This window comes from Pelophylax lessonae (assembly GCF_965119305.1).
Source record: "Pelophylax lessonae genome assembly, chromosome: 1".
Lineage (NCBI taxonomy): Eukaryota > Metazoa > Chordata > Amphibia > Anura > Ranidae > Pelophylax > Pelophylax lessonae.
Window position 1 is genome coordinate 675,749,723 of NC_138768.1, and position 26,833 is coordinate 675,776,555.

The 26,833-nt window shown below is 48.4% G+C and overlaps 1 protein-coding gene across 1 annotated transcript in view; it reads left to right on the plus strand.

Annotated features, from left to right (window-relative positions):
• Positions 1-265: 265 nt before the first annotated feature.
• Positions 266-26,833, plus strand: part of RBM46 (RNA binding motif protein 46) — a gene marked incomplete at its 3' end in the record, with an annotated part of 114,657 nt that continues 88,089 nt past the window's right edge. The window contains exon 1 of the mRNA XM_082243933.1: positions 266-425. Within this exon, the coding sequence (XP_082100059.1) occupies positions 275-425 (151 nt within the window). The 5' untranslated portion in view covers positions 266-274. The remainder of the gene's footprint in view (positions 426-26,833) is intronic.

Consider the following 26,833-nt stretch of genomic DNA (forward strand, 5'->3'; position numbering starts at 1 on the left):
TTTATTGATATGTAAACAAATACTGCTTTCTGTATGCAGGCCAACTAATCGGCTGACCAACTAATCAATTATGAAATTAGTTGACAACTATTTTCATAATCAATTGTAATCGATTATGTTGATTGGTTGGTCAGCCCTAATATACAGTTGTTTGTGCCAGAGACAGATCTAATGTCTGTTTCTGTACTAAATGTACTAGCCTATTCTATCTCTAAAAATTGTCTATGATCTCTTTATCAGCAGTGTTTTTTATTTTATAGGTGATTTTGCAGCAATGAATGAAGAGTGTTCAGATATCTTGAATGGAAGCAGTAAAGTTAGGCTTGCAGCACAGAATGAAGCAGCATTATTATCATTAATGGAAAGGACTGGGTACAATATGGTACAAGAAAATGGACAGCGTAAATATGGTGGTCCTCCTCCAGGTAACATTATTAGACAATGCATGTTAAAAACTCAACTGATGTACAACAGAAAGAGAGATGTATATTACATTGAAATTACATTTAGAAAATGTTCTACAAGCTTTTACTGTGTCTACAAGGCACATCGGTCAAGAGGATCATCTTTTGCACCACCTGCTTCACTCATGTAGGTCACTTGGTTTATTGGGGCATATTTTAAATCTGATAGTTGTATAATCTGGTAATGAATAAAAACTTGTCAGCTGAGAACAGAACTCAGTTCAGTAGAAATTTGAACAGAATCCTATACACTATTGTAAAGAAAGGATGCTGGAAGTAAATGGAGTTTTAGTTTTCCCTTTAGTTTTAGAACGAAATAGAAATAAAATGTTCCAAAGAAATAATATAGAAGGTACAAGAGTTTTGGAGGGAGAGGTGACAAAATAATCCTTTTGGACGTTGGACTTCTACATGATGGCTGCTACATTAGAATGGTTCTAAAGTTATAGAGATGATAAGTGAATTAAGAATAACATCTCAGTGTTTTGGCTTCTCTCATCCTCTCAACTCAAAAGTGTGGGGTGCATTGTCAGGGAGGAAGGAAGCTCAGAGTTAGGGTTTCAGTGTCAAGGTTGCTCGGAGGCAGGGCGGTTTAGAGTCAAGATTGCAGGGATATGCAGTTATATGGTTGGTAATAGGGAAATGCCATGTTAGGGAGCAGAGTGCCTTAGGTACTGGCTTCCAACCTATATGCTAAATCTGTTTACTTGTAAAAATGCAGGATGGCTTCTCCAACTGAGAATCACCTTATATGGTGTAGATTCCTGCATTGTATTGCCTGCTGATCCAAGGTAAATGCAGTGGGGGTTAGTTAACCACTTCCGGTCCGCGCTATAGCCGAAGTACGGCTGCAGCGCAGACTCTAATTTTCGGGAGGCCGTCTTTATACGCGAGCGTGCATCGGATCGTGGTAAATGGCCAGTCACAGCGGCTATTTACCACGTGATCGGGCCGTGCAATGAGAGATGATCTCATATGTAAACATGTGAGATCATCTCTCATCGCCAGCTCTCTTCCTCACACAGAGACTGCGTGTGAGGAAGGAGCAGAGCCCGATCACCGGTAAGGGAACACACAGCAATGTAATCAGGGCACTGATCACCAGTGCCCTGATTACTGAAGAGGGGAAATAATGCCACAACTGCCCTCAGTGCCCCCCATCAGTGCCCACAGTCAGTGCCCATAGTGCTGTCAGTCAGTGCCTGCTCATCTAGGCGCTGATGGGCACTGACTAGCAGCACTATGGGCACTGAGTGTGGGCACTGATGGTGCTGCCCATCAGTGCTGATCAGTGCCGCCCGTCAGTATTCCTCAGTGTCACCCATCAGTGCCCATCAGTGCCGCCTCTCAGTGCCCATCAGTGCCGTCTCTCAGTGCCCATCAGTGCCGCCCGTCAGTGCCACCTCTCAGTGCCCAGCAGTGCCACCTATCAGTGCCCAGCAGTGCCACCTATCAGTGCTCATCAGTGCGGCATATTAGTACCTCCTCATCAGTGCCACCTCATCAGTGCCCATAAGTGCCAGCTCATCAGTGCCCATAAGTGCCACCTCATCAGTGCCCATCAGTGCAGCCTATCAGTGCCGCCTCATCAGCGCACATCAGTGAAGGAGAAAAATTTATTTTTCTCTTACGTCCTCCGACAGTCGCCGCCTCTTCATATTCGTCACATATGGGGGTATTAGACTTTGCTCCGAAGGAGTAGCTAGGCAACAGAATATGTTAACATTAAAGCTTTTAACATATCCCACCCTCAAGGGGTGGTCCCCTCAGTCAATACCCTCCTACTTCCTGCAACCATATCTCAGTTTTAATGTCTAGCTTGTCAGGAGTGGCTGGCTCTCTCTGTGCTGGGGCTTTGTGCCCCAGACTCTTTCTTCTTTTTTGATTTTTTGTTTGAGTTTTCTCTCTACCTTTACTTAGCTGTTCTTTTTGTCAGCATTAGTTAGTTCTTCGGATGAAGAGGATCATGCGGGCTGATCCCCCTGGTCGCAGGTCGTGGGTCAGTGGCTTCCCAGCCTGCCATCGAGCGTTCAGCCAGGTAACGCTCCTGGCACAGTGAACGACCCATCCCTGTTCGGTGCAGGGATGATTGGTGAGGTGGCTACCTCACTGGACGCTGTGCGGTTTCTTAACCCCCATTCTGTGCGTCTTGTATGCGACTCTCCCTGCCTCATGTGCAGCGGCTTGTTCGCCTGTGCGGGTCCCCCACGCCACTGTGAGGTAAGTGTATTTATGTGGGGACCTGTCTGTCTGGGGGGGGTGTCAGTCTGGGACTGTGTAACCTGCCTCTATTCACACTGTCTCCCTATCTCTCGGCTGCATGCTGTGGGCTGCAAGGGGGGGGGAGCTGTGTGACACTGTGTGTGTCAGCCTTGTCAGTGTGAGAAGCTGTGTGCTGTGGGGCATGTTTTGTGGCATGTTTGGGCATTATACAGCGATCGTTGCGGCGATCTGACATGTTTTTTTATATGGAGACATGTGTGCATTACTGTACTGTGGAGCGGCGGTTTCGGCGCCAAACGGCGCCATTTTGCCTACACTCGCTCCGGCCGCAAGTTCTACATGCATGGCGGCCATTTTCTTGTAGCCTCCCATAGGCTTTCATAGAGCGCCCTGGCAGCATCACTTCCTCTTCTCCAGGAACACCGATCGAGGCAGCAGCAGCAGCGAGGGTCTCCTCAGGTTTTATCCTTCCTATCCATTGCCTGTGTCAGTTTTATTGTCCCTGTGGGGGTCTCATTGTGCTTGTGTTGTGGTGCGGTGGGCTGCGCTCGCCGCGCGTGTTAAAGGGGCAGTTAACCCTTTATTATCCGGCATTTGTTGTAGGGGCAATGGATTCTCAGGAGGGCAAATTTCCTACCGCCTTGGTGGAAAGCCAGGGGACCACTGTTTCCCCCCCAGGGGGGGATTTGGCCACTATTGTGGCTGGCCTTGCTGCTCAGGTGCAGGTGCTGGTGGCTGCTCAATCTACTAAAAGACCCAGAGTTGCTCTTTCCTCTGATTCTGAGGGTGAAGGTGATGGGGTTGTTATGGCGGGGGCCTCCTTATCGGGGTCCCACTCCTCCCTGGATCTAGTGGGGTCCGAGGTGGAGGCTGAAGTTGAAGGGGTTGATAATTCTCCCCCTGGCTCGCCTGAAGAGCTTGCAATCATGGATGAATTGATTGCTTCCATAAAACAAACGCTGCGTTTGCAGGATGAAGTGTGTCCCCCCGCTGCCTTGGCGGCTTATGGGACGCAGAGAAAACGCAGGACGCCGCAGGTTTTTCCCTGCAATGATGATTTTCAGCGCGCTGTTAAGGAACAATGGCGCAATCTGCGCAAACCTTTTGCTGTACCAAGTAGGTTCAAGCTGCGTTATCCTTTCTCGCCTTCCACTGATGGGAGGTGGTGTGTGCCACCCCCAGTGGATCACGCAATTGCGGTTTTAAACAAATCCACTGCGATTCCTGCAGAGGATTCCCCGGTGTTCCGTGATGCCACGGATAGGAGATTGGAGTCTCTTGCCCGTCATACTTATTCTGTTACGGGTTCTATGCTTAAGGCTCTGTTTGCCTCTCTCATGGCGGCCCAGGCGGTCGCAAGTTGGACGCAGATGCTTCGGCGCGTCCTAGTGGCCGATTCGGCCTCGCCGGCGACCCTGGATATGGTGGATCAAATCCACCAGGGTGTCATGTATCTGTGTGATGCGGACTTGGACTTAGTCCCGTTGGCTGCACGTGTACACAGCGTGGCGGTGTTGTCTCGCCGCCTGGTTTGGTTGAAATGTTGGTCGGTGGACCAGTCTTCACGTAAGACCTTAGCCAATCTGCCTTATGATGGGTCTCGCCTTTTTGGGGAGTCCTTGGATGTGTTGATTAAGGGGATCACCGGAGGTAAGAGCACTCTCTTGCCCCATTTCCCCAAGGCTAAGGGGGCTTCTGGGAAGAAGCATGCTAATTTTCGGCCCCCTCAGGGGTCCTTTCGTGCCTTTCGGTCGCACTACAAGGGCAAACCGTTCAAAGGTCAAGGCTCTCAGAAGAAGCCCTGGTCTGGAAAACAGAAGTCCGGTCAATCCGGATCCGCAGCCCATAACAGTGCGGCCTGAAGGGGCGCCCTCACCCAGTTTTGGGGTGGGGGGGCGCTTGCTCGGTTTTCTTCAGCCCTGGTTGGCCCGCGTGCGGGACAGATGGGTTCAGGAGATCGTTCGATCTGGTTACAAGATCGAGTTTCTCTCTCGGCCGGAGAGCAGATTTTGTTTCCCTCAAATCTTCAACTGTCTCCAGAGCGTTTACGGGACCTGCACCTGGCGGTGCGGGACCTGAGGGCTCAGGGAGTGGTGGTTCCGGTGCCTCATCGGGACAGATTTCGGGGGTTTTATTCCAATCTGTTCACCGTGCCCAGAAAGGAGGGCAAGGTTCGTCCAATTCTGGACTTGAAGGCTCTGAACCGCTCTGTGCGGGTTCGCAAGTTCCGCATGGAATCCCTGCGGTCGGTGGTGGCTGCCCTGGTTCCGGGGGAATTCATGGCCTCCATCGATTTGAAGGATGCGTATCTTCACATCCCCATTTTCAAGGGTCACCAGAGGTACCTTCGATTTGCCATTGCGGAGGATCACTACCAGTTCGTGGCGTTGCCTTTTGGTCTCGCCTCGGCTCCGCGGGTCTTCACCAAGGTGCTTGCACCGGTTCTGGCATTATTGAGGGCCCAGGGCATTTCTGTCCTGGGGTATCTGGACGACATTCTGGTTCGGTCTGCGACCAGCCAGGGTCTGGAGAAGGACCTGTCTGTCACGATGCAAACTCTGCAGGAGTTTGGTTGGACGATAAATTTTCCAAAGTCGACACTGAGTCCGTCGGTTCGTCTTCCCTACCTGGGAATGATCCTGGACTCGGTGCAGGCGAAGGTCTTCCTGCCGGAAGACAAACTCAGAACTCTTCAGGAGGAAGTCAGGTCCCTCAGGGACGTTCCGCACTCGTCTCTGCGGACGTGCATGAGATGTCTGGGATTGATGGTCTCGGCCTTCGAGGCGATTCCCTTCGCCCAGTTTCACACGCGGGGTCTCCAAGCGGAGATCCTGTCCCTGTGGGACGGGCGACCTCAATCTCTGGATCTTCAAATCTCGTTGAGTGATCGCACCAGAAGAGACCTTCTGTGGTGGCTCCAGTCCCCGATGGTGTCCGGGGGCAAATCGTTTCGTCCTATCTCGTGGACGGTGATCACCACGGATGCCAGCCTGTCGGGCTGGGGTGGTGTTCTGGGCGTTCTGTCCGCCCAGGGAACTTGGTCGGAGAGGGAGTCTTCCCTTCCGATCAACATTCTGGAATTGCGTGCGATAAATCTCTGTCTTCATCGCTGGACGGACCGGCTGCAGGGCTGCCCGGTTCGGGTGCAGACGGACAATGTCACGGCGGTGGCCTACATCAACCACCAAGGGGGCACCAGGAGTGCCCGAGCGGCTCGAGAGGTGGCCGACATTCTGTCTTGGGCCGAGACTCATGTCCCGGCGATAACGGCGGTTCACATTCCGGGGGTGGAGAACTGGCAGGCGGACTATCTGAGTCGCCAGACCCTGGATCAGGGGGAATGGTCTCTCCACCCGACTGTCTTCCAGATGTTGTGCGCGAAGTGGGGTCTTCCAGATGTGGACCTGTTCGCGTCTCGTCTCAACTACAAGGTGAGAAGGTTCGTGGCAAGGACGCGCGACCCTCGGGCAGACGCGTCGGACGCGTTAGTGGCCCCGTGGCATCAGTACAGGCTGATGTACGCGTTTCCACCGATTCAGTTGCTGTCCAGGTTCCTTCGCAGGTTACACTCGGAATGCAGCACGGTGATTCTTGTGGCACCGGACTGGCCTCGCCGGTCCTGGTACGCAGACCTCGTGAATCTGGCGGTCGACGCCCCGTGGCGTCTGCCTCTTCGAGACGATCTCCTGTCTCAGGGACCGATATACCATCCTGCTTTACAGTCTCTGGCTTTGACGGCCTGGCTGTTGAGACCGAGGTCCTGAAGGAGAAGGGTCTCTCCCCAGAGGTCGTTCATACTTTGATCAACACGAGGAAGTCTTCCTCGGGGAAGGTTTATTACCGTACTTGGAAGGCCTATTTTGCCTGGTGTGAGTCCAGGGGGTTTTCACCCCGCACGTACTCGGTTTCCCGAGTGCTGTCCTTCCTTCAAACGGGTGTCGATCAGCGTTTGGCGCTGGCTACGATTAAGGGTCAGGTGTCTGCGCTGGCCGTTCTGTTTCAATGTCCCGTGGCTTCCAACTCCTTGGTTGGCACTTTTGTTCAGGGTGTGCGGCACCTGATTCCTCTTAGGAGGGATCCTTTGCCCCCTTGGGACTTGAATCTCGTTCTGTCTGTGTTGCAACGTGCTCCTTTTGAACAGATCAGGGAGATCTTGTTGTCTATGTTGTCCAAAATGGTCGCCTTTTTGGTGGCGATCACTTCGGCTCGCAGAGTGTCGGAGCTAGCAGCTTTGTCCTGCAAGTCTCCGTATCTGGTTGTTCATTTGGATAAGGTGGTCTTGCGACCTAATCCTTCTTTTCTTCCGAAGCGAGTTTCGGAATTCCATCTTAATGAGGATATTGTCTTGCCTTCGCTGTGCGCGAAGCCTAAACATCCAAAGGAGGTGAGATTACACTCTCTGGATGTTGTTCGGGCGATAAGGGTTTACCTTAAATCGACTGAGTCTTTTCGAAAGACGGACTCCTTGTTTGTTCTTCCAGAGGGTCCTCGGAAGGGCATGGCGGCGTCGGCCTCTACCATCGCCAAATGGATCAGGCAGACCATTGAACAGGCCTATGCCTTGCAGGGGAAGGTTCCCCCTGTGCCTGTGAAGGCGCACTCTACTAGATCTCTGAGTACGTCTTGGGCCTGTCGTCATGGGGCTTCTGTAGCCCAGGTGTGTATGGCGGCGACTTGGTCGACCGTACACACTTTCACAAAATTCTACAAAGTAGATGTTCAGGCATCGGCGGATGCTTCCTTTGGCCGCAAGGTTCTTAGTGCGGCAATTCCCTAGGGTCCCTTGTTGGGGACCTCTGGCTGTTGGGATACGTTTTTTATCCCATGGTTATTTGTCTTTTCCTGGGTTGTTGCTCCTGTTGAGCACTTGTTTTTTCCTGTTGCCCAGCTGGTTTCCTTCCTTTGGTAAGGTTCCTTTCTTTGATGCGGAGACTGCGTTGCCTTTTCGGCGCGGATGCGTTTCCCACCCCTCATGTTTGCACTGCTTTGGGACGTCCCCATATGTGACGAATATGAAGAGGCGGCGACTGTCGGAGGACGTAAGAGAAAACGGAATTTTTGTAAAATCTTACCTGTAAAATTCCTTTCTCTGAGTCCTCCGACAGTCGCCACCCCCGCCCCTCTTTTGGGGTTTGGTTGTATACTCTACTGCTATTCCACTAAAACTGAGATATGGTTGCAGGAAGTAGGAGGGTATTGACTGAGGGGACCACCCCTTGAGGGTGGGATATGTTAAAAGCTTTAATGTTAACATATTCTGTTGCCTAGCTACTCCTTCGGAGCAAAGTCTAATACCCCCATATGTGACGAATATGAAGAGGCGGCGACTGTCGGAGGACTCAGAGAAAGGAATTTTACAGGTAAGATTTTACAAAAATTACGTTATTTTCAAAATTTACTCAGAAAATAAGAAACTTTTTTTTTTTTCAAAATTTTCTGTCTTTTTTCTTTTTTTTTGTAAGAAATAAAAAAGCCAGAGGTGATTAAATACCACCAAAATAAAGCTCTATTTGTGTGAAAAAAATGATAAAAATTTCATATGGGTACAGTGTAGCATGACCGCGCAATTGTCATTCAAAGCGTGAGAGCACTGAAAGCTGAAAATTGGCCTGGATAGGAAGGGGGTGTTAACTTCTTGTACAAGGGATATAGTTGTTTAATATACTGCCATCTTATGGTCATTTCGGTTACTGCATCTTTTTCAGTATTCCCTCCTATTCTATGATGTATTTCCCCTTCCCGTCTAGTTTGGTTGAATTTCCCCTTCCTGTGTAGTGTGTGTGGAGGTGAAATAAAGGACGGAGTGCAGAACTACGTCGTGTCTGTGGATTAATTTACAGGGGGTATAAGTGCACAGTAGGCAAGTGGTTAAATTGGCGAGGGTAGTGTTTAGTATTAAGGTTTTTGTGTGCATTTTACTGCACATTACCTTGTTGGAGGACAACAGATGGCACTCTATGCAGTACCAAGCATGTTCATTGTAGTGCGCTGCAAAAAAAAAAAAAAAAATAGGTCTGTTTTTTTTTTTTTGTACCGTGTGTTGGCAGACCATTTTTGATGAACTAGCTTCCTTAATGCAACACATGTTAAGGTACAAAATACCACACATTGTATATATAGTGACAAACTGCAATGGAATGACATAGTGTGAATGGGGGTCTTGAGCGCTTTAAGATTCACTGCTGGCTATGTGATGTGTGCCGTAAGGACTTCTTGGAAGTCTTTAGGGTTTTAATGAACATGCACGGAACCCATAGTGGGATTTAGTGACAGTGCTGCTGATCCCTTTTAACCTGTAGAGATCCCTGTACATAACAGCAATAATCCCCTGGCACAGAATGTCTCCCATCAGTAATAACTGGTGCAGCTCTTTTCAATAGTGTGTTTGGCACGTATAAGTTGCAAATATAACACATTTTGGATGTATAAGTTACAAATATAACACATTTTGACTAGTAAAATATGTTCCTTAGAGTACAGGACAGGACAAAGACAACTTCAGATATGACTAGTTTCTATGCAGGTATCATTAGGCGTTTGTACACAGGCACTAAGCTCTGAAGACCCTCATAACTCCTACCCCCAGAGATCCTCAGCTTTTAATCAAGGACAAAAGGAGGGAGGGTCCTGTTTTCTGTGCCGTATTCGAAGAAACGGATATTGCAGGTAAGTAAAAAATCATGTTTTCTTGTTCATTTAATACAGGACACATGCAGATTTAAAGATAACTGGGACATTCCAAAGCAATACAAACAAGGGGTGGGCAACAGAAAAACCAAACGTCAACAGGCCCACATAAAGAAATTGCTGTAACTTAAACAGCACTCTGAAGCACCTTGTAGATGAAACTAGCATCAGCTGAGGGCTGAAAATTCACCTAATAAAACCTAGTAAATGCTTTAACAGAAGACCAGATGGCAGCCTTACAAATCTGCTGGGCAGAAAACTAATCCTGAAAACCCAAGATACCCTGACAGATCAAGTAGAATGTGCCTTGACAGGAAAGCTGGGAACCTTGTTCTCAGCTGTATAGGCATGAACAATGAACTGTCAAATCAATCAAGAAATGGTGGAGCCCCTGTGAGATCCTTCAGGAAGGACAAATAGGCAGACAAAGCTGTTGCTGAGAGGTACATCTACTGTACAGCACAGACCGCATCCAAACAGTGGAGCCTACTTGGAAACCTTTCTAGCAGTGGTGATAGTCACAAGAAAAGCTGCCTTGCGTGTGAGGTCATAGAAGGACATATCATGGATATGTTGAGAAATGAGAGAGGAGAGATGAAAGCACTTGATTGAGATTCAGAGGGCATCTGGGGGTAGCAACATGAGCAGCCTCCTCCATAAAAGCTTTCACTAGAGAGCTAGAAGCTAACAGTCTTTGGAATAAATTAAAATAACAAAGGCCAAAATCTGACCCCTGAGAGTGCTCAAAACCAAACTTCAGTCCAATCATGACTGTAGGAAATGCAGAATATGTGCCACAGAATACTTCAGAGGATAACATATCGCACTAGGTGAAGTAAGCTTTCCATGTGCAAAGGAAGAAAAATGTCCTTTCCTGCAACAGAGTTGGGATGACCAATTCAGACAGACCCCTTTCACTTAGGACCTGGGCTTCAACAATCAAGCTGTCAAAGCAAGTGTCCAAGAAACAGAATGGAATACTGAACCTTGAGACAGAAGAATTGGACTGTCCTGAAGAGCACAATGCCTGTGTACTACACACTTGAGGGCCAGATTAGAGCCATGAGAGAATTTCCTCTGCATCGACCCTGCAGAGCAGATAAAAAATAATCTTAAAGAAAGGAAAGATGTAAATCAGAGATAACTGACCCCGCAGAGACTTCAGAGCATCCACTGCAAAAACATGCAGATATCTGGCTTGGGAGACACATCTGTTCAGTTTGTTTTGAATCTGGATGCTAGGAGATCTATGTCGAGTGTACCCCAGTGGCCTCAAATGTTTTGAAACACTTTGGGGTGAAATCCGGTTGCTGACAGCTGAGCTAGTCCCCCTGCCAGTTCTCCATTCCAACTCTGCCTAGGACAGGGATTAGGTCCATTTCACTTTGAGCTTGCCAACTTCTTGTTTCTCCTTGATGGTTGATGTATGTCATAGTTGTGTCGTTTTTGGTCTGAACTCCCGTCGGCAGACCACGGAGTTGGTTCGTCCACTGCTAAAGGGACAGGTGAACCAACTGGAGTGCCAGGACTTTGATAGGAAGCTGGCATTATCTCTGTGACCACACCATTTTGACTATGCCGACAGGCTGGCATCCATCCTGAATATTTTCCAGTACAGCTGAATGAAGAACTTCCCTGACTAATTGTCACATGGAGTGATCCAGAGATTGAGTCTGCTCGTCCCACACAAACAGGGTGAAGAGTTGAAGTGCCTGGCAGTGATATTTGGTGTACAGCACAGCTTCAAACAAGCAGGGCTTTAGGCGAAAGTCATCTAGGTACCCAACAGGGACACCGCTAGATGCAGCAGTGTAAGAACCTGAGGCAGTGCCTTTTTAAAGGCCTGTGGGATTGTGGAAAGGCCAAAGGGAAGCGCAACAAATTAATAGTGTTTGCATAGGGCAATAATGACTAAACTTGTCAACTCTATGTGGAACTTTCTGGTTCTAAGAAATTTGCTGAGGGCTTCAGATTCACAATGAGATGAATGTTGCCATTTGGGCTTCAGGATCATTGAACAAGGGGGAGTAAAACCCCTCAAATCTTTTTCCATGAAGAGCCAAAACAATGATCCTCAGGAAATCAGTTGCTGTAAGGCAATGCAGTGTGCCTCCTGCTGCTGAGGGAAGGAGGGAAGATTGTACGGCATGAATTGGCTAGAAGGGTAGGACTAATACTGCAGCTTGTAACCCTGGGATAGTGCGGATAGATCTCATAGGTCCAGAGGGTTCCTAGTCCAAACAGCTGCAAAGTTTAAGAGACACCGACCCCCCCCCCCCCACACTTGCAGAGGGCTTGGAGATGGACTTTGCTGCCATGGGAGTCCAGCGCTTGCAACTAACCTGTTGATTGTCTTGGAGGTAAAGGTCTGGGAACATACCGGTGTGGAGACTTATTCTCTTTATTTAGGTAGAAGTATGCTCTTTCCACCAGTGACCTTCTTGAGGAAGGAGTCCAGTGGTTCACCAAAAAGACCTACCCCTGCAAAAGGCATCCATTCTAGAGGTTTTACACAAGCCATCTCCATTGTCTAGTATTTTAGTCACATCATCTGGAGCATGTGGATGGAGAGTGGACATACCCTGGACATTTGTTTTATTGCTTTCCCTATACATTATCGGAAGACAGAGGGCAGTAGCATTCTAGATTTTCCAATGTGTCCGTGAGAATGGAACAAAGGCCCCCAGCCATCCACTTGGCGAGAGTCTCACAAACTTCCATAGCAGTATCGGTGGTCTGCAGTGGAGGACACACAAGAGCAAAGAATGCCTTTAGTAGCACCTCCGATTTTGTTGTCTACCCGGTCTTTAAAGACCAGAACATCCTCCACAATTACTGTTAGGGATCTGATAAGCCGATAGCGGAATCCACTGAAGCAAACATCCATTTTTTTGTGAAACACGAAGCAACCCATTTTGGGAAGGAAGAAAACTTTTTTTTTTTCCCAATCCATATGTAGGGCCTTCTGTACTATAGAATACATAGCAAATGCGTTAGGATGCCTTTTTGGATTCTATGTTGGCAACTTGAGGCATATCTGAAACTTGGGCCTCTGGTTTTAGATAGGAACTCTTTTTTTTCCCCACTCTGAGTCCACCGATTGCAAAGAAGGCTTCTCTATAACCTCCTCAGCCTCATCCTTTACCCTTTCTTCTTGTAGTAAGGCCAAGGCTAAGGCTTAGGCTAGCCAAGGGGGAAACCGATACAAATCTGGGCAGGAAGGAGGGATGCGTGTGGCCCTTGTGGTCTGTCATCTGCCATAGCGTATAGGTTCGACCCAAATATATCACCAAAAAAGGCAGGACAAGGGAGGAGATGGACCCTGACAAAAGGACAAAAAGACTCACTTTGCTCTAAAAGGGGTTCCCACAAGACAAAGAATTTCCCATCACCTGACTGTTTTGAGTGTGCTCAAAAGCCCCTTTTTACCATCCCTTTTATGCTGTTCTCCTTCATTGTGAACAAAAATACTGTGAGGATTTGAAGGTGCTCACGGGCCTGTTTAAGAAGGGTTAACAGATGTGCTTAGGCTGCAGGTGTCCCCAGAATGTGGGACTGTGCATGTGCCTCCTGATAACAGCTGGTGTTGTATGGCCATTTGTTATTGTCTGCCACTGTCTGGCGTTTGCGTTAGACTGAACTGGCATCCAAAATGGCACCAGAGCCCTACCACATGTGGGCTGCTGGGGCTTACTGATGCTGGAGGACCCAACCATGAGAAGCAGGGTGGCCAAAGTAATGCCTGTGCTTTAGTAACGTGTAGAGCTGGAAGAGCACAGCCATGATGAGGCTGTGAGATAATGCAGCCCAAGGAAAATGCAGAATAAACAATTCATACAAACAAATCCTGGCACTGAGGAACAGATGATCTGAGGTCCCAAAGTAAAATGGGGTGGACGGATTTTAGCCAAAAAACCAATAAGTCATGTCAGGGTTGCAGCCGACCCATGCCCAGATCCTGACTGAGAAACAATAGATACAACAGATAGATGGGTGTACTGGCGCTCCCAAGACTGATGACAATAGGCACTTGGAAATCACTAGTCTTGAATGGTCACAGTGATCAATGTCAGATTTATTAAAAATCACTTAAAAAAAAATGAAAACGGTGGAAGCCACTGTAGATAGCAGGGAGCCTCCAGCAGTGAGTCAATACCTTGAGGATGGACCCAGGGATCGGGTGGAGACGCCTGTCCAGGTGTGAAAGCCGTGAGGATGGAAGCACCTAGGAGCAGGAAGAAGAGAAGGAGGAGGGGGGGGAGGAACTCGACCCCCGTAGCTCGACCCGGCCACAAGGATGTTTAACAGCACCGCGGCGTCTTCTCCTTCCTACGAGCGGCTGAGGCGGCGCTGAAGGATGACGTCACAAGCCGCCGACAGCCGACTCACAAGGATCCATACAGCGCACCGTACCAATCCTCGTTCCCATGGAACCTGATGTGGGAGGCAGCCTCACTAGACCAGGCGCAACACACTGCAGTGTGAGCTGCCTAGCAGTGGGGGGATTAGCAGCCACGAAGAAGGGGGGATGACATGTTTCGGGCAATGCCCTTCATCAGATCTCCAGTGGCTATAAGGAAAGGGGAATTTAAGTGAAAATGAGAGGGAGGGAAATGGAAGAGGCACTACCACCCACTCCCTGGCTCCACCCTCAAACCACTGATAATAAACGAGATACAGACACATACAAACACAGAAATACAATAATACAAAAATACAGATAACCGAATTGCAAATTATGTAATGAATATGTAATGTGATAATATATATGTATTTGTGAAAAATAAAATAAAAATGTATAATAAATATATATGTGTATATATATATATATATATATATATATATATATATCTATGAGAAACATGTGTATATATACGTAATGATGATGATAAGCAGGGAAAATGGAAACGGGGGGGGGGAAGAGGGGGGAGGCGGGGGGGAGGCGGGGGGGAATAGAAAAAGGAAAAAAAAAGAAAGAAAACAGGGGGGGGGGGGAGAGAAAAAAAAGGGGGGGGGGAGGGGGGGGAAGGGGGAGAGGGTTGGGGGAGGGGAAAGGGAAAGGGAAAGGGGAAGGGGGAAAAGAAAACAGATTACCTTTACACCACAGAGTATATGTCCAATTCCTCGTTTAACCCATGAGGGGAAAGTGTATTAAGCTTGTATATCCAGAACATCTCTCTCTTGCAAAGCAAGGAGAGACGTTCGTTGGTAGGGAGAGTGCCCTTAGGGACAAATTCAATCGCCCAAACCTTCAGGTCATTCACATTCCCTTTATGATGGGTGGCAAAATGGCGAGGAACACTGTGGGGCATTTTACCATTCTTGGTGGTTAATCCTTGAGCAATGGCCCTACGGTGCTCGCCTATCCGAGTACGTAGATGGCGAATGGTGTGGCCCACGTAAAGAAGATTACACGGGCAGTGTAAGATATAAACCACGAACTCTGTGGAACATGTAATAAACTGGCGGATGGAATAGCAATTGCCAAGTGTATCACAAAAGGAATTGCGGCCATGATTAATGAATTGGCAGGTAAGGCAACCTCTTTTCTTGCATTGGAAGGTACCCACTCTATCATTGAAGTAGGACCTAATATCCATTAGCCTCACCTCCATAGATCTATTAACTTTGCTATGGGCAATGTTGTTTTTAATAGTCCTTGCCCTCCTATAAACAACCTGAGGGGCCAAGGGGAGGTGGGGACCTAGTCTGGGGTCCGAAAGTAGGATGGACCAGTTCTTTTTTATAATGTGGGTGATCTGTTTATGATTATTGTTAAAACCGGTGATGAATCTGGCTTGGTGGGTGGCTTTGGCCCCTGAAGAACTGACCCCCAATTGGCCAAGGGGAGATAAATCTATACAGTTTGTGAAGGCTTTTTGTACCAGTTCCTCAGGGAAACCTTTTTCCAAGAACTTCTCCTTCATGAGTTGACCCTGGGCCTCCTAGTCCTCCAGCCGGGAACAGTTCCTGCTATCTACAGTGGCTTCCACCGTTTTCATTGTTTTTAAGTGATTTTTAATAAATCTGACATTGATCACTGTGACCATTCAAGACTAGCAATTTCCAAGTGCCTATTGTCATCAGTCTTGGGAGCGCCAGTACACCCATCTATCTGTTTTTATCTAGAATAAACAATTCCACTTTCTGAGAAAAGACAGTTTGTTTTCCCAAAACTTAAAACGCAGGCTAATATTTTGCATGCCAATGGGAAGTGGAGGCAGTGGACACCCAGGATGATAACAGGGCAGGTTGTGTAGGATGGAACGTCACTTTTTAAAAGGGAACATCATTTTCCAATCTTCGCCCACTTTGGAAGAGCTCACCACCAAAGGGTCTTCAGGGACTGGGTTTCACCATCAAGGCCTCCTCTGCTCTATTCCTGTGGTCTCCTAGGACTAACTCTCTGCAATGCACACAGTGCCAAGAAGGAATGCCAAACTCCGGATCCAGTGCTGCAGGAGGTATTACAGGATGGCTCTGCTTCTGCCTTTGTTGGAGTTCCGGGTACAGTCCCATTGGCATACCAAGGACACCGATACAGAAGTTGTGGTATAGCCGGAACATTGGGATACATCCATTATCAATGGACACTAAAGAAAAAAAGAAAAACCAAGGATCTCTGGGTGTGGGGGGGGGTGTTATATAAGGGTCCTCACAGCTTTGTGCCAGTGTCCAATTACCTGATAATACCAGCATTTGACCCAGTTGCCTCTGAATCTGCCTGTGACCTGTACTATATGAACAATAACATGTATTAGTGACGGGAGTGCTTTTAGCTTTGGAGATGACTGCAGGGTAGAGGAAATTAGCAGTGGCAATAAATGCAAAGTCTGTTCAGGGGGTAGTGTAGCATTCTTAAAATTGTATAGTTACTAAACATTCACTGAATATAGCCTCCGTCTTGGCTTATCCCAAAGAAACTACAGTACTAATTTGCAGTAGCATGGACATTTAGCCACTTTAGCTCTGGAAGATTTCAGCCCCTTCAAAACCAGGCCATTTTCTTCTATGCGGCATTGTGCTACTTTAACTGTGCGGTCATGCAACGCTGTACCCAAACAAAATTTATATACTTTTTTTGCCCACAAATAGAGCTTTATTTTGGGGGTATTTGATAGCCACTGCGTTTTTTATTTTTTACGATGTAAATGGAAAAAGATCAAAGAAATTTAGAATAAAAAAAACATTTCTCTTACGTCCTCTGACAGTCGCCGCCCACTCATACAGTCTTCACCAATGGGTATTGACCTCTTATCCATAGGAGCAAAGTAATTTACATAGACACACCTATGGGGGCTGTCCCACTGGTCCAATACCCCCCTGCTATCAGCAATCCCAACTCAGTTTGCCTTCTGCCTAGTTAGGAGTAAGATAGGCTCTCCCTGTGCTGGGGGCTACAGTCTCAGCCTTCTTCAATTTCTTATGATTTTATTTCTGCAAATGCGTTTTTTTCTTTGCATTACTAGCTGTTTATTTATCAGCGTTTAGTTAGTCACTTCTTCAAGATGATGACGGCGTCGCGGACCTGGGAGTCGAACTGGTCGTCCTGGTATCCCAGGACAGAGGGCCCTATGGAATCCCAGCCCGCCATTGAGCGTTTAGCAGGCTATGCATACTCCCTGGCCTCGCAAACGACCCATCCCTGTCCTCAGGGATGAAAGCCCGCAAGGTGTCCACCTCGCCTGGACGTCTCTCCCACGGTTTCCTTTCGGTGTCCTGCGTTTTTGGCTGACGGCTTTGACGGCATTGTGGTATCCCCTAATGTCTGTGCGTTTTTGAGGCTCCCTTCTGGTCCCTGCGGGGACTTTGACTCAGCTAGTTCGCTATGTGGGTTGTGGGGGTCCCATTCCTATGTGACACTTTATGGTGTGTGTGGAGGTGCAGATACGTGCGGCGACCGCTGCGGGGTTAAAAACCGCCGGTACACCATTTTAGGTGTGGGCAGCATGCTGGCTTCACTGTGGGCGCTTCTGCAGCGATGCATGTAGTGTGTTTTGGCGCCTTACGGCGCCATCTTGTGTGTTGCAATGTGTTCTCCTGAGCTATGTGGGTTGTGGGAGTCCCATTCCTATGTGACACTTTATGGTGTGTGTGGAGGTGCAGACACGTGCGGCGACCGCTGCGGGGTTAAAAACCGCCGGTCCACCATTTTAGGTGTGGGCAGCATGGTGGCTTCACTGTGGGCGCTTCTGCAGCGATGCATGTAGTGTGTTTTGGCGCCTTACGGCGTCATCTTGTGTGTTGCAATGTGTTCTCCTGAGCACATGTCGGCGGCCATTTTCCCGCAGCCTCCCATTGCTTTCTATGGGCAACCATGTTTCCTTAGTCTGAAGTCCTAGTTCAGCCTCCTGCGGTGACATCACTTCCTCTTTCTGTACAGAGGAGATCGGCAGGCGTGTGGGTAACACTTGTGGGGTCTGTCTTTGCTGTTTTTTTGTGGGAATACCTCTGGCTATCAGCTTATTCCTGTTTGGGGGTCTGCTTGCAGAATCCTTCATAGCGGTGTACTGCGGGGGATCGCGGTGCGCTTAAAGGGCCAGTACCTTGAAGAAAAAAAAAAAAGATTTTTTATTATGGAATCCCAGGACAGCAAATTTCCCCCGGCTTTGATGGATGATTCAGGTTCCTCTGAATCTTCTGCTCTGCCTACTTTGACTGCCGCACTTGCGACTTTGGCGTCCAAAGTGGATCTTTTGATGATTGAATGGGATGCTAGAAAAAGGTCTAGGCTCTCTCTTTCTTCTGATTCTGAATCTGACATGGTTGCCGTAGATAGTGTGCCCCTTGACGGGTCTCACTCTTCTCAGTCTGAGGGGGAGGCGGAGGATGCGGGGGTGGATGATTCCCCCCCTTGACGGCCGAGGACCGCGCAGCTATGGATCATTACCGTTAAGGAAACACTACATTTAGAGGATGAGCCCAATCCTCAGGGAAAACAGTCCTCTTTTGGTACCCACAGATCCCGTAAGGTGGCGCAGGTATTTCCTTGCCCCGCTGAGTTCCACGAAACTGTGAATAAACAATGGCGCAACTTGAAGCGCACTTTTGTGGTACCTGAGAAGTTTCAACTCCTCTACCCCTTTGCGTCTCCTACGGATTCGCGCTCGTGTGTGGATCACACTGTGGCCAGATTGAACAGGGCCACTCTGGTTCCCACCGAGGATTCTCCGGTGTTTAAAGATTCTACGGATAGGAGGCTGGAATCTCTTGCCAGACATTCCTACATGGTGGCGGGTTCCATGCTGAAACCTATTTTCGCCTCTGTCATGGTGGCTCAAGCTGTAGCGGATTGGACCAAGGTGCTCAGACCCACCCTCGTGGGTGATTCTGCCCCCCCTACTAGCTTGGGGATGGTGGACCAGATTTATCAAGGGGTCATGTGTTTGTGCGATGCGGCCTTGAATGATGCTCCATTAGCTGCACGCTTATCTAGTGTCGCGGTACTTAATCGCCGCTTGATATGGCAAAAAAGCTGGTCGGCTGACCAGACTCACAGGAAGACGGTGTCTGACATCCCCTATGCTGGGTCTCGTCTTTTTGGAAAATCCCTGGATGAATTGGTTAAAAGGTGTCACTGGGGGCAAGAGTACTCTGTTGCCCCAGAATCCTAGGGGTGAGTCTTTCCACGGTAAGCGGGGCCCCTCCTTTAAACCAAATCAGGGGTCCTTTCGTGCCTTCAAGGCGTAGGATAAAGGGGAAACCTTTCAAGGGCCAGGGTGGCCAGAGAAAGTCCTGGGCGGGCAAGCCAAAAGCCGCCCAGGCTGGTGCAGCGGCTCAGTCCGACACTGCCTGAAGGGGCGCCTTCCCCCGTTTCAGGGGTGGGGGGGACGTCTGCGCGGTTTCCTCCAACCTTGGCTGCTCTGGATTCCGGACAAGTGGGTTCAGGAAATCATTCGATCAGGTTACAAGATCGAATTTCTTTCGCGACCAGGGGACAGATTCTTTCCCTCAAATCTTCATTTGACCCCAGATCGGCTGCAAGATCTTCATCGGGCGGTTCAGGATCTACTCGCCCAGGGGGTAATCAGGACAGATTTTGGGGGTTTTACTCGAATCTGTTCGCTGTGCCCAGAAAAGAGGGCAAGGTGCGTCCGATTCTGAACTTAAAAGCTTTGAACCGCTTTGTGCGCGTTCAAAAATTCTGCATGGAATCGCTCTGCTCGGTGGTGGCATCCCTGAGTCCGGGAGATTTCCTGGCTTCTATCAACCTGAAGGATGTGTATTTACACATCCCCATATTCGAGGGTCATCAGAGGTACCTCCGATTCGCTATCGCGGACGAACACCATCAGTTTGTGGCGTTACCTTTCGGTCTTGCTTCGGCTCCAAGGGTGTTTACCAAAGTGCTGGCTCCTGTTCTTGGCCTATTACGGGCACAGGGCATTGCGGTCTTGGGTTATCTGGACAATCTCCTGTTAAGATCGAGTGCCAGTTAGAGCCTGCTGCGCGATCTGTCCACTACGGTTCAGACGCTCCAGGAGTTCGGATGGACCATCAACGTTCAGAAGTCGACTTTGTCGCCTTCGGTGCGTCTCCCTTATTTGGGAATGGTCTTGGACTCCGCCCAAGCGATGGTGTTTCTGCCGGAGGACAAGCTCTGGACCCTGCAGAGCGAGGTCAGGTCCCTCAGGGACAACGAGTCCTCATCGATCAGGACCTGTATGAGGTCCCTGGGATTGATGGTGTCAGCCTTCGAGGCGATACCGTTTGCACAGTTTCACACGCAGTCTCTCCAAGAGGAGATACTGGCCAGGTGGGACAGGCTCCCTCAGTCCTTGCACCTGAGGGTGTCTGAGTCGCCAAACCAGAGTGGATCTTCTGTGGTGGCTTCGGTCCCCGGCTGTGGCGGAGGGGAATTTCTTCCGGCCGTTGCTGTGGACGGTGATTACCACGGATGCCAGCCTGCCGGGCTGGGGTGGCGTCCTGGGCAACCTGTCTGACGAGGGCACTTGGTCGGTGGAGGAATCATCACTACCGATAAACATTTTGGAATTGAAAGCGATCAGGCTGTGCCTGCTCCATTGGTTGGATCGTCTTTAGGGCCGCCCTGTACGGGTGCAGACCGACAATGGCTTACATCACCAAGGGGGCACCAGGAGTGCCCGGGCGGCTCAGGAAGTGACCAGCATTCTGTCTTGGGCCGAGACTCACATCCCGGCGATCTCGGCAGTTCACATTCCAGGAGTGGAGAACTGGCAGGCCGATTATCTGAGCCGCCAGACCCTGGACCAGGGGGAATGGTCCCTGCACCCGGAGGTTTTTCAGATGCTGTGTGCGAAATGGAGATCCCCGGATGTGGATCTGTTCGCGTCCCGGCTAAACAACAAGGTGGGAAGATTCATGGCAAGAACGCGCGAACCTCTGGCAGATGCCTCGGATGCGCTGGTGGTGCCTTGGCACTGGTATCGTCTGTTGTATGCCTTTCCCCCGATTCAATTGTTGTCCAGGTTCCTGCGCAGGTTGGTCTCCAAACCGCAGTTGGTGATTCTGGTGGTCCTGGACTGGCCCCGCCGGTCCTGGTACGCGGACATCATTCAACTGGCCGTTGAGCCTCCGTGGCGGCTACTGTTACGAGACGATCTACTGTCTCAGGGACCGATCTTCCATCCTGCTTTACAGTCGCTGGCTTTAACGGCATGGCTGTTGAAAGCCAGGTCCTGAGAGACAGGGGGTTTGTCTTCTGAGGTCATTCCTACCTTGCTCAAGGCTAGAAAAGCCTCGTCCGGTAAGATCTATTATCGTACCGTGAAGGCTTATTTTCCCTGGTGTAAGTCCAGAGGCTTCCCTCCTCGTTCCTATTCGGTGGCGAGGGTGTTAGCCTTCCTACAATCTGGTGTGGACCAGCGCCTGGCGTTGTCCACGATTAAGGGCCAGTTGTCTGCACTGGCCGTCCTTTTCCAGTGCCCATTGGCGTCTAACTCTTTGATTCACACTTTTATTCAATGTGTGCGTCACCTGGCCCCTCCTCGGAGAGCGCCCCTACCTCCTTGGAACTTGAACTTGGTTCTGTCCGTTTTGCAACGTTCTCCCTTTGAAAACATCCGGGAGATTTCTTTGCCTCTGCTGTCGAAAAAGGTTGCTTTTCTGGTAGCGATCACTTCTGCACGCAGAGTGTCGGAGTTGGCAGCCTTATCTTGCCGCTCCCCTTACCTGGTGGTTCATAGGGATAAGGTGATCTTGCAACCCAACCAGTCCTTCCTTCCAAAGGTGGTTTCTGATTTTCACCTTAATGAGGACATTGTTTTGCCTTCGCTTTGTGCGAATCCTAAACATCCTAAGGAGTTTGTCCTTTTGTTTCCCACAAATAGAGCTTTCTTTTGGTGGTATTTGATCACCTCTGCGGTTTTTAGTTTTTTTGCGCTATAAACAAAAAAGGAGCGACAATTTAAAAAAATAAAAAAATAAATATTTTTTTACTTTCTGCTATAAAACATTCCCAAAATAAAAATTAAAAAAATAAATTTTTTATAATTTTAGGCCAATTTTTATTCTGCTACATCTTTTTGGTAAAAAAAAAAAAATCCCAAAAAGCGTATAATATTGGTTTACGTAAAGTTTAATTTATAGCGTTTACAAACTATGGGATAGATTTGTGGATTTTTTTTTTTATATTTTTTTTTAGTAATGGCGGTGATCAGCGGTTTTTATCGGGACTGCGACATTGTGGCGGACAAATCTGACACTTTTTGGGGACCAGTGACATTAATACAGTGATCAGTGCTAAATATTATCCATTGTTCCTGTATAAATGACACTGGCAGGGAAGGGGTTAACATTAGGGGTGATCAAGAGGTTAAATGTGTTCCCTATATGTGCTTACTAACTGTGGGGTGGATGGATTGAACAGAGGCACAGAGAGATCAGTGATTCAGCTTAGCTGAATCACACAATCTTTCCCTTCCTCTCTGACAGGAGAGCCGTCTTGCATTGTTTACATTCCAGACGGCTCTCGTGTCAGTCTAGCTGAAGATTGCAGGAGGCTGGCGGCGATCAAGCCCGCTCCTCCCGCGGTCTGGCTCCCGCAGAGTCTAATCACAGCAGGAGCACGGCTCTGGCGGCGTGAGACTGCGCGCACATAATCACATAGATCTACGTGATTATGTGCAGCCGAGCCGCCCTGCCGCAGTAATTCTGTGTGGGGCGGTTGGCAAGTTGTTAAACTACTAATGGTGGCGATCAACGACTTATAACGGGACTGCGATAGTCAGGCAAATCTGACACTAACTGATGATGGGGAAAACTGACTAACTGCCACTAATATTACCAGTGGCGTTAGAACAGTGATCAGTGATAATACTATACACTTTCACTGTACTAATGGCACTAGCTGGGAAGGGGTTAACATCTAATGCTAGCAAGGGGTTATATATGTGCTTAACTATGTTTAATGTGTGTAAAGCATGCTGCTCTTATTAACTGATCTCTACGTTTCTTATCCCTGCTTTGCACCCTGTGTACAGAGCTTTGTGTTGAATGTCAACACTCTGGGCTGTAAATGTACACAGCCAATCAGCATATCCAGGCCATGAATCCTTGGCCGGCACTTGTTGAGAGGCTCCCAGTGTACAGTCACATCGTGGGCAGATGGACGCTAAGTGGTTAAATGTAAATTCGGTACCTTCCTCTACAGCCATACCCAGTGAAAAGCACTTCCAGAGCAATCCGTTCAACAAGTGCAGCCTTCTAATTTCTGGCCCTTCAGCTCACATCACCCTATCTAAACTTTTGTCTTCACTAGCTCATACAGGCACTGTAAGCTCTGGCCTGGCAGCTCACACAACCATGCTCCTATACGTTCTCTGCTGCTGGCAAGGAAAACTCCTGCCAGCATTTGGAGCTGCAGCTGGGGAACAACCCACTACCAAACATGCAACTTCCCTTTGCCACCTATCCCGCAGCAGCACCTTCCTACATTAATACTCTGTCCGCTCTTGCCACTCCAGCTGACCCTCATTCTCCTCTGTCCTCATCACACCTGCACACTAAGCCCACACTCACCACTGGCCCTCACACCATCTTATCTCTCTTGCTTGCTCCCATCTACTGCACTACCTGTACAGTGTCCTTCCTTATTCAGCCCATTTAAAAAGTTGGGAACCAGTGCTCCATCCCCAACTAAGCTGCAGAGACCGGAGACCGGCATAATCACCGGAGACGTCGTCAGAGGAGGCCTGGAGGAAAAACAAGAGCCGACAGCAAAAGAGCAGAAGAAAAGAAGAGAGGAGCGGACAGCAGAATAGCAGACAGCAAAAGAGCAGAAGACCCCGTAGAGGAGAACACAAGAAGAGCGGACAGCAAAAGAGCAGAAGACCCCGGAGAGGAGAAGACAAGAAGAGCCGGATGAAGATTTTTAATAAACTTTCCAAAACGTCTCCTGTCGTTATTTCCATACACTGCCTTTTATGTGGTGAATGAGTAGGGGTACAGTGTACCCCATACCCATTCACATAGGGAGGGGGTCCGGGATCTGGGGGGCCCCCTTGTTAAAGGAGGCTTCCAGATTCTGATGAGCACTCTGTCCGCAGACCCCCACAACCACCGGCCAGGGTTGTGGGAGATTAGGCCCTTGTCCTCATCAACATGGGGGCAAGGTGCTTTGAGGTGCCCCAAAGCACCAACACCCCCCCATGTTGAGGGCATGTGGCCTGGTGTGGTCCAGGGGGGTGGGGCCGCTCGCTCGTCCCCTCCCCTTTCCTGGCCTGCCGTGCTGCATGCTCGGATAAGGGTCTGGTATGGATTTTGGGGGGGACCCCACGCCGTTTTTTCGGTGTGGGGCTACCCTCAAATTCCATACCGGACCCGAAGGGCCTGGTTTGGAACCTGGGGGGGACCCCCACGCAGTTTTTTTCCCCATTTTTGGCGTGGAGTTCCCCCTCAAGATTCTCACAGTGCAGGTCGCGCCGCAAGTTGGATCCGACTTGCGGTGCGACTTCCATTCAAATCAATAGGCTCCCATAGGGAACCATTGATTTTGAATGGAGGCAGAAAAACGCTGCTAAAAGCAACGTGGCCAAACGTGCAATAACGCAAATGGAAAAAGCTACTGAAAGCACGTTTAACAGCTGCTTTTTCCCGGCGTCAGAAATAGCTTTGCAGGACGTTTTTTCTAACGTCCCGTGTACATGGAGCCTAATGATAACAGTATTTTTTTTTAAACATAAAAAAACTTTACAATGCACTGTTCCAAATTATTACGCACAGTAAGTTTCAAAACACTTTATAGGTTGTAAAGAACTGAAAATTGTCATTTGTTGTGTTTGCAGCATATTTACTGAAATCAAAAGCTATTTCAATCAAACTTATAACAAAATTTTAACTTTTTAAACATTGTACCAGGTCACATTACATTTTAACATAGGACACCTTATTTGATAGCAGCTTCACAAGTCTTGCATCCATTGAACTTGTGAGTTTTTGGACAGTTTCTGCTTGAATTTGTTTGCAAGATGTCAGAATAGCCTCCCAGAGCTGCTGTTTGGATGTAAACTGCCTCCCAACCTCATAGATCTTTTGCTTGAGGATGCTCCAAAGGTTCTCAGTAGGATTGTCAGGGGAGGATGGAGGCCACACCATGACTTTCTCTCCTTTTATCCCCATAGCAGCCATTGATGCAGATGTATTCTTTGCAGCATGAGATGGCGCATTGTCATGCATGAAGATGATTTTATTACGGAAAGCATAGTTCTTCCTTCTGTACCAGGGAAGAAAGTGGTCAGTCAGAAACTCCACTTTGCAGAGGTCATCTTTATACCTTCGAGCACCCTAAAGGGGCCCACCAGCTCTCTTCCCATGATTCCGGCCCAAAACATGATTCCACCACTGCCTTGCGGACGTCGCAGCCTTGTTGGAAAAGGGTGGCTGTCCACCAACCATCCACTACTCCATCCATCTGGACCATCCAGGTTGCACGGCACTCGTCAGTGAACAGGACTGTTTGAAAATTAGTCTTCATGTATTTTTCTGCCCAATGCAGCCATTTCTGCTTGTGAGTATTGGTTAGTGGTGGCCGAATAGAAGGTTTATGCACAGTTGCAAGACTCTGGAGGAATCTACACCTTGATGTCCGTGGGACTCCAGAGGCACCAGCAGCTTCAAATACCTGTTTGCTTCTATGTAATGGTATTTTAGCAGCTGCTCTCTTGATCCGATGCATGGATCTGGCAGAAATCCTCCTCAATGTGTCTTTATCTGCATGAACCTGTCTGTGCTATGAATCAACCGCTAATCTCTTCCTAATAGTGCGATGATCATGCTTAAGTTTTTGTGAAATATCTAACGTTTTCATACCTCATCCAAGGCATTGAACTATTTCACTCTTTTCGGCAGCAGAGAGATCCTTTTTCTTCCCCATATTGCATGAAAATGGTGCTCTGCTTGATAATGTGGAACACCCTCCTTTAGTAGCTTTTCCTTAAATTGGGCTCACCTGGCAATCTAATTATCAAAGGTGTCCGATATTGTTTTCAATGATCAAAAGAGCCCTGAGACAATGCCATCCATGTGTTAAATTGAAAGACAAAATATTTAATCTTTGTGACACTTAAATTAAATTTGCATAATAATTCAGAACAGGATAGATTATATATATATAATATATATATATATATATATATATATATATATATAGGTTTCTTCAAACCACAGCTGTTGGTTGAGTCAGACCAGGTGTCACGAATTTAGGAGATTTGTCAGTGCAGCTACATGAACATGTCCCCACAGGGCAAGCCTGGAAGTGTTCCTTGGGTATAGGATTTTACCTCATGTGCCTCCCAGTATATCTGGTCTGTCATGGCGGGATGCTTACCAGGTCCTGAGTTGTGTCAGTGCTTTCGTTTGACTCGGTGTCAAACTTTCTAAAAGAGTGAGCTGTGCAGGTCAGGATTTCTGCTCTAGGACAGATTGTGTAATAACCTGGTTTCGAAGCGGCATTGGCGTGAATGGAGTTAACCTGATGAAGTGACTGAGGATGTCGACTGGGGTAGAGCACAGAACTAATAAGAGCCAGGTAAAACACAGGCTACTGTTTGCTACTTGCTTGGTCGCCTACAATTGCAGCCTTGGTGGACTATAGTTACAGCCCTGCTCGACCTTTTGGTTATGAGCAAGGTTCCAGCTGCCAGAATTACATAAGCACTTCTTTGGGTCTTTGTCTCTTCAGTGCTTTGTTGGATGAACTCATCAAAAATTTAATTTTCGGGTAAGAGTGCCTTCTGCAGACTTGGAAGTGCAAGAATCAGCCTTTTAAGGCAACACTGTCCCTCTCCACTGGTCAGTGCAGGGCCTGTTTCCTTGCAGAGGGCCTCCAAGGCCTCCTCCTCTGTGGCGGTCCCAAATATTCTGGCACCCTAAGGGAAATTATCCATCACAGAAGCCCTTCTTAAGGTATACCCACTTTTTTTTCCAAGGTTTGGGTGGTGCTTTTCAAATGTTTGCATCTTTGTTGCTTCAGTAAAAGT